General features: G+C 41.8%; 1 protein-coding gene across 2 annotated transcripts in view; it reads right to left on the reverse strand.

Annotated features, from left to right (window-relative positions):
• Nucleotides 1–1,741: 1,741 nt before the first annotated feature.
• nrl (neural retina leucine zipper) overlaps nt 1,742–8,314 on the reverse strand; it is a 9,133-nt gene continuing 2,560 nt past the window's right edge. Inside the window, exons 2-5 of one of the 2 annotated variants that reach the window (XM_079349963.1) lie at nt 7,153–7,965; nt 5,951–6,235; nt 2,966–3,181; nt 1,742–2,250 (exon numbers count right to left, since the gene is read on the reverse strand). In XM_079349963.1, coding sequence (XP_079206089.1) covers nt 2,086–2,250; nt 2,966–3,181; nt 5,951–6,235; nt 7,153–7,770 — 1,284 coding nt within the window. In that variant the 5' untranslated portion in view covers nt 7,771–7,965 and the 3' untranslated portion in view covers nt 1,742–2,085. Of the gene's footprint in view, nt 2,251–2,965; nt 3,182–5,950; nt 6,236–7,152; nt 7,985–8,314 lie in introns of those variants that run through there. The other variant, XM_079349964.1, reaches the window with a different exon arrangement.

Here is an 8,314-nt window from a genome sequence, read left to right on the forward strand (position 1 = left end):
CTGGTGAGCTTCAACACTTTGGTAGGCAACTGTGAAATATCAGCTGGCAAATACACCCGCATGCCGTGGATACTTTACCCAAAGCCCATAGCACTCCACATCCAGCACCGCAGCACTACTCAGACCTCTGCAGCTTCAGCAGCTTTCAGAAGAAAAAAAAAACACAGCTTTACAGTTTGAGCCACTCCATGTAGAGTACGAGATATTGCATAGGTAATAAGATGAGCTGTCGGTGACTGTTAATACGCTTTAAAGGGGTTTCCACCGTCTCTTTATCGTAGGCCCTGTTTGCTAATGTTTTAAGAGAACTACAAAAAGGTTTGGTACTGCTCCAGAAACTAGCTTCAGCCTGCAGGTGTGAATCTTTTGGGTCTATTGTGGACATGCTGATGTAATTATAACTCTAACTCTCCGACAAGATTACAGAAAAAGGTCCTGACAGAGATTTAAGAGATGGAAGAGTTTTTTTATAACGTAGAATAACTGTGACTTTGCTTTCTTCAAATTCACCGAACTCAATTGGCAAGTCAGTAATTTATTTTTTTATTCAATTTTGCTGTATTGATCCCTGAGGTGAATTAGGTACTTGTAATTTAAAAAAAATAAATAAAAAAATTTTTTTTATTATTTTTTTGTTAAGTATTAAGTTAACAAATTATTATTTTTTTTATTCAAAACTTAAAAAAAATAAATAAAATTCCCCTCGGGGATCAATATAGTAAAATAAAATAAAATAAAAAAATAAAATATTGTTTTCCCCTGACCTTTCAAATATGAACTCTTCATGTATTTTACAGTAAAATGTTCCGTCTTGTTTTGAATCTTTGTTCCATATTTTCCTCCGACACTCCCTCCTCTGCCTCTGATTGGTCAGTCTCGGATAAAGAAACAAATCAGAGGCAGAGTCGGGCACACCTTCTTTTTCCTTCTTTACAGAAATACAAACGTGTGAAGAATATTAATACTTGGATGGGCAGCGTTAGTGAAGATGATTATAAAGCCAGTCGTACGGTCGGATGCTGCGACTCACGGCGGCGTGGAAGACGTACGCAACACGCGTCAGGAGAGCAACACACACGTGACTGCACTGACCAGGAAGAGCCAAACGCTGGTTTCACCATTCCTAACACCAAGACTGATGGAGAACGAGCTTTTAAAGCCCGTCATGATGGGAGCTGAGAGCTTCTGTTAGCTTGAGAGGGGAAGCAGCGGGGTGGGCGTGGCTTCAGTGTGCATGCTCCTCCCTTTGAAGAAAACAACCAGGAAGTGCTATATGCTCCACCCATCAGAGTTCAATCTGAAGGCGTTCTTGGAGGTTTTTAGTTCGTGGCCATGTTTATCGCAGGCTACCTTTATTTCCATGCACGGCTACAGCTGCCTTTTGTTGATGTTATGGGTTACAAATATAAATATATATATATTTTTAAAGTCAGACAGGAATACCAACTAATTAGAAATTTGAAGCAGCGGTTAACAAGCCACTGCAGTTTAAAGTACTGATTCTGTCAATGAAGTAAAATAATCGTGGATCTCTGCAGGGATCCTGTCAGTGACTATAATTACAGCTGTCAGCCAACTTACACATTGCAGCCATTACCGCTTGTTTTACCGCTGCCGGCTGAAGCGATCTACTGGAGCAGTTCCAACACTCTTTAGGCATTCAACCCCCCCAAATATGTGATAAACAAAAAATACAGCCTAGATTTGAAAACATCAGAATTTCCCTTTAAATAAAGCTTTCCCCATTTTCAGAGTATTTGTGACCCAGTTTTGCTCTGATGTACCATAAAAAAAAAAAAAGCTGTCAGCCACTTCTTGTGCAACAATCATTCACAGTAAAAATCAAACTGAATCCTCGTAGCAGCCTAGAGCCGAGTCTAACTCTCTGCATTAACAGTCAGCTCCCCTTTCATCAATCAGGGGGGGATTTCACAGTTGAAGAAACAGCCTGTCCATGTCTCTTTTTCACCACTTCCCTTCAAACACAAACATGCTGAACACGTACGAGTCCTCCTGATTACTCATCATCGATCGCTGCATGTTGGCTGGCCTCCTTTCACCGTCTCCTCCCTCTCTGGGTTCCACTCAGAGGAAGTAATCAGGGGGCGGTGAAGGTGGGTTGGTGCCGGCGCGGGTCGGCGGTGCGTCGCCGGCGATGCCGTGGTTGGTGCCGAGGAGCTTCTCGTAGCGAGCTTTGTAGGCGTCTCTCTCCCTCAGCACTCGAGTCAGCTCACACTGCAGCTGCTCCAACTGAGGACGGGAGCAAGAGAGGACGGCTCACGTTAGCTTCCGTTAGCAACAAGTGGCAGTCAGAGGGAAACCTCTTTGTATTCATGAGGTTTAAGATAAGAGACCAAAATCCTTGATTGAATCAAAGATGGAAAATTTAAAGTGCATTTTTGCGTTCAAATTTGAAAAATGTGCCACCTATAAATCTTTTATTCTTCATGACTGTATTTTAAAAACCACAAGTGTCTCGAGATAACGCCTGTTATGAATTGACGCTATATAAATAAAGATTGATTGAAAAACTTGCCCTTCTTAACTCCTCATCTTAGTGATCGCAGATAATCTGATCTTTATTCACTATATTTATGAACATATATTTTTATCTTGGGGATTTAAATATTTGTGTTCATTTTATCAATATTTTTCAGTTTTTGATAAGTTTTTTTTTATCCTCACATAATGAAAAAATATTGTTGTCACGTTGATTCTCTTTTCTGGCCTTCTGGTTCGTGAAGCACTTTTGCCGTTGCACGTCTGCATGGAAAATGCTTGTTTGGTAAAAGTGACTTGCTAGCAGGGGCGTAGCGGAAACATTTAGGATCCTGTTCATGGGCCCCTCCATCTGCAACATGAGGCCCTTTGACTAAGTGTCAGGAAGGATATATGAGGAGCGTCTGATGCAGGATGCTCTTCCCTTATTTGTCATGATTTAGGACTACACGTGGAGCAAGCGTACCTGTTGCGTGAGCACATGTTTCTCCGACTCCAGAGCGTGGCGGTGCTGCAGCCGTTTGTATCGGCAGGACTGCGCGTAGCCGCGGTTCTTTAGCGTGCGTCGTTTCTGCTTCAGACGCACGACCTCGTCCTTACTCACGCCCCGCAGGTGTCGGTTCAGCTCGCGGACCGACAGACTCACCAGCTGCTCGTCTGAGAAACGCTCGTTCACGCCACACTGAGGAACAGACAGAGAAACACACGCGGGAAATAATGTTGAGAAACAAGCTGGAAATGTGTTGATTTAAACATCTGAAGGTGTCATATGAGTGTGGGACATATACAGTATGTGTGTCTGTCAGGGGGCACATTTCATCTCCACATGTCTATAATCTGTGGTGTAATCTGACTGAGTGTGGGTGACAGTTATCAGGATTACACACAGCAATAATAGCAGATATTATCATAAGCTCACAGCATGCTCCACATGGAGCTCCTCAGACATCCCCATCGAGCACACAACAAATTCAAATGTGTTTGAACTGAGATCCAGGAGGAGTAAGTGTAGTTTGTTCTGTTCACATGTGGTCATTCCAACACGTTTTTACATAATTACTCAAATTAGGTTTTTACTCAATTAACTCCATAAAAGTTATCAAGAAGAAAACGCCTGTGCTGCACTATCGAATAAAGAAGCCTCTAAAATAGCAATAAAAAAAAATCCCCATATCAGTAACTTTTAACTCTTCCATATCATGGTTTACAAAACATATTTAAATATTTGTGCTTAAGTGCAAATACATTCATTTAAAAGCGCATTTAACTTTGTTGGCTCTAATTTGTTGAGGATGATTTATTAAAAATTTTATAATTTTTTTTTGTGCATTTCACATATCTTAGCACTGAAAGTACCTTTATTAATAGCTTGATATTTATGATGTGTTCGCTCTTTTCAAACTGCTTTAAAACATTATAAATAATGCAAATAAATGCTTCAATGCGTTGCAGAAAAACAGATTCTTTCATAATAAATCAGATATTTAGCTTCTCTTGTCGTCGTCATGTAAACAGAGAGCCTTAAAGTGATACTTCAGATCGGCACAGACATTAATAACCATGTTCTAATGTCCTAATCCTAATCCGTCACTGTTCAATCCCTCTCTCCTCCCGCTCAGCCCTCTAATGCCACAAGTGTCACATCGACTCTTTCACCTCTAAACGTATTCCTTTAACCTCGAGAAAGTACGGACAGGAGAACTTCCTGATCTTCAAATGAGTCCGTCGCGGGTGCTTTGTTTTTTCTTTCTTGATCATTTGTTCAAGACAGAGTCCTCCTCCTCCATGTGTTTCCATGACAACGACGTTCAGAGCCGATCATGGTCAGACTTTTACGTGTTGGTCCGGTTCAGTACGGTTTGCATCTAATGACATTTCCACAGTCAAAAGTTGGTCAAATGTTTTTGGTAAAACTTTTTTAGCTAGCTTTATATTACTGACACGAGCATAAAGACTGGAGATAGACACAATGCATATAGCATGTTTAAATGGATATATCCAGAGAGTGATATCAAAGCTGTTTTTGTTGTTTATTTTTTTTGCGAATAATGTCAGCGTGTGGCGCCGCCTCGTGGTCAAGCTCAGTGGTGCAGCTCTCTCCTCCTTTGTTTACCGCGTCGCACTGCTATGTTGGCTAGCTTTTACGTTGCTGACGCTTACGCCGCCTGACGCTCATTTTTGTACTGTTTTTTTTTTTCTCCTTGGTACCTATATGGTTATGTTATTGTAATCTGTGTGTGAAACTTGACATCAAGAAAAAAATTGTTTCCATAATGATCATTGTATGTCAGGATACGTATTGAATTAATAAAGAAATGTTTAAAATTAAAAAACGGACTGCTTGGTGGAAACGGGCAAATTGTTTTAAATAATGAAAACGGTCAACACTAAATAAGTATTATTTATTATTGTTTTGTGTTTCTTTATCCGAAACATTATATAAACATGAATTGTGACATTCTGGAATCACACCATTTAATATATTAACAAAGTTAATTACAGTTATTATAAACTAATATGCTACTCGTCAGGAGAGCCACCTGACAAGCCCCTCTGGGTTTAATTGGCTTCTCCAGCACATTTCTTTTCAAAGACATCTTTTTTTGTATCACCTAATCATACTGGATTTTTTTATTTGATCCATTTTGTTTGTTTGTTTGTTTTAAGTGCATGAAATAAAAAATAATAATAATCATTAAGCTGTTTGAATTACTCGACAGAAGTGTTGGGAGTGATGCTGTGTCGTTTATTCAGCTTTAAAGACTTTATACTGATCCTCTTTCTAAAAAAGAATCTCACTAAATTCAATAAACACAGCTCCCAGATTCTTGATAGACGACCCTTTTACCAGGGAAAATAGTCATTAAACAGGAATCCACGTATTTCTTATCATATGATGTAACATTAGCAAACCGTTACGTTAGCTACCTCATACTGCAAGCAGCACCTTCAGTTACTACTGAACACCCTGATGTCCAATTTTCAGTGTTCAAAAACACAAAGATTTCCTGTAATTCTCTTTTGTCTGACTTTTAAGCGTGTTGAATTTTTAGAATCTGCCACCATGAGTAAATGTGTTACCTTGTTTTTAAAATGGCATCTATATCAGCTAACATTAGCGGTTGTCTGAGGCGCTCAAGGTTAAGATTTAACTTTGAAATATGATCCAGTGTCTCAATCATTTGACTATCCTTTGTCTTATAAGTTGATCTTCAATTGCAAACAGGTAAAAAAATGGTAATGAAATGTCATGATGATTAAAAGTATGACCTACAAATCTGGGATAAAGCAGCGCTACATCTATTAGCTTCCCTTCCTGAGCTTTAGCCTCAGAGGAAAACAGTCGCTATTTGATTATAGTGAATTACAGAGATCATTAGGCAAACTCTTTTAAACAATGGCAACTGATTTTCTAATTGTTGTCATTTATTCATGTTTCAGGGATTTGTACCTGTGAGACGGAGTGATGGTGATGGTGATGGCTGCCATGCATGGGGTGGTGCGGGTGGTGCTGATGATGGTGATGCTGGTGGTGATGAAGGCGGCCTGTGGGGCTGAGGGCTTGCGGATAAGGAGCAGAGCCAGGGGCGGAGTTAGGGAGCGATGGAGGGGCCGATGAGAGGAAGACGAGTGGTCGGTGACACATGTCTGTCCCTTTGCTGCAGGAGATGTCACCTCCACTGTCGCTGCTGGAGTCTCCCAGGTTACTGCTGGAGCTCTGAGAAAGGCCCGGAAACTGGAGGAGGAGGAGGAGGGATTAAAGTCAATACCGAAGATAGCTATGACAGGAGTACCAAGCAGCAACCACCAGGGCGGAAAAATTAAGCCTTGATTTAAAAACTGCAGTTCCTTGATTTTCCACTAGAGGCTTTGTCCGAAAGTGAGTCAGTTCCTATTTGAGCCTCATGCTAAAAAGTCCAACTTTACAATGGTACAGGGTGAATGTTTAAACAACCTCTTGCTCTACTTTAAGGTGCTAACTTTGATGTTTTACTAGACAATCTTGAGTCGTAGTTTCCTGAAGCTATCTTAACTTTAATAATGGAAAAATAAAACTCCAGTGAAGTGGATCGCCTTAAAATCTGAATCAACTGATCAATCTTTCGTTTGTTCTTTGTATAGTTTTAATTCATAACAAATGTTATCTCAAGACAAACTTACAAAAAAATATATTTTTAAAAGAACAATGGAGATCGTGAACGAGCTTCTTGGCCAGTTTATGAATAAGCTAAGAGCTCAGACTGGTTAGCATTGGTGACTTAGCATCTGCTAACTCCTCACTGCTCTCAACAGCCACCCTGTTGCAAAATTTGGTCACTTTTGGTGCCAGAAAAAACCAAGATGGCAGCTGTCAAAATGTCTAACTTGAGGCTTGAAATAGTACAATGACAGACCGTCGTTTGTCGTCATGGTTGCTGCCTTAACCCGAATACCATCGTCAAAAATGTAGACGCCAGACATTTGATCATATTTATGATACCTGCATGTTTAAAAATGATTCAATATCTGTTCTATCAATGAGCGATAAACTTTAACAACACATCTAAGACAGATGCACCGGAGTTGATCTATCCATCAAAAGTTGCAGACAAACCTGCTCAAACACTGGCAACTATCTCGTCCATCTTAACACCTCCAGTCTGTGATATTCACCTGCGTGCTGACGGCTGCAGCAGCTGAGTTCAGTAACGCCTCAACAGCATCCTCACAGCCCAGAAATCCATTGACGGGCCCCCTCTCTCTGTCCCCTCTCTCCGGCACTCCTCCCAGAGCTCCCAGCAGGGTAGCGGGCCCCGTCACCTCCCCTCCAAACTGCTGCTGAAGAGCTGCCAGCCAGATCAGGTCCTCCAGGGAGGCCGGGGTGGGACCCTGAGGTCCTCCGTGGGCCGGGCTGCCCTCCACGTTCCCCTGAGAGCCGGAGCTGATGCCGGAAGTGAAGCTGTTGGAGATGGAGAGAGGGAAGGAGATGGAGGAGGAGGAGGAGGAGAGGGAAGAGGAGCCCGAAGGAGGCGGGTGGGTGTCGCTGAGCGTGGGCGAGGGGGGCAGCGAGTTGTATGGGCTGGAGCTCAGACTGGAGTCCTGTGGAGGATGGCTGGTGTACGGAGAGCTGGAGGGGTCATGAGGGAGGCCTGACTTTGGAAACGCACACTGAGGAGGAAGAGGAGGAGTGTCTGATTTCACCTCAAACTTCAGCAGGTCAAAATCGTTCAGGTACTCCATGGCCAGCGGGCTCGGGGGGAGGGAGGGCATGGGGAGGGGCGGCGAGGACATGCTGTCTGCTGCTTCTGTGGGGCTTCAACAGAGGGGGGGGGGGGTCCTTGTGTCAGGATGATTGTGAAGTCCTCTGCACGGCCTCAGAGCGGCTCATAGACAGCAACAGGCGTGAAGACAAGTCGCAGACTGATGGGTGAGTTTCCTCTCGGAGAAAGTAAACGTCCTCGTGTCCTTGTCTCTGTGTCTTTAGTCCTGAAGGAGAGTGGACAGAGTCAAGGTAAATAAAAGAGTCTCACTCTTCAGATGAAACAGAAATGTGGGAAATGTTGACACACAAACAACCGTCACGCACAGATCGTCAAACTACCGCTCGCTTAATGCCATCGATTTCTATTGGGAGCACTTTGTTAGTTTTTTGTTTAAAATATGTAATTATCATAAGATCATACTTAAAGGCTTGAAAACTTTTCTCTTTAAAAAAGCCTTTAAAATATATATATATATATATATATATATATATATGTTTTTATGGTACTTGTAGCACTTTTAAAAGTAAAGTTCGTTATAAATAAAAATGTATCATTATAATATTAATTTGAAC

The sequence above is a fragment of the Symphodus melops genome (assembly GCF_947650265.1).
Source record: "Symphodus melops genome assembly, chromosome: 8".
NCBI classification, from domain to species: Eukaryota; Metazoa; Chordata; class Actinopteri; order Labriformes; family Labridae; genus Symphodus; species Symphodus melops.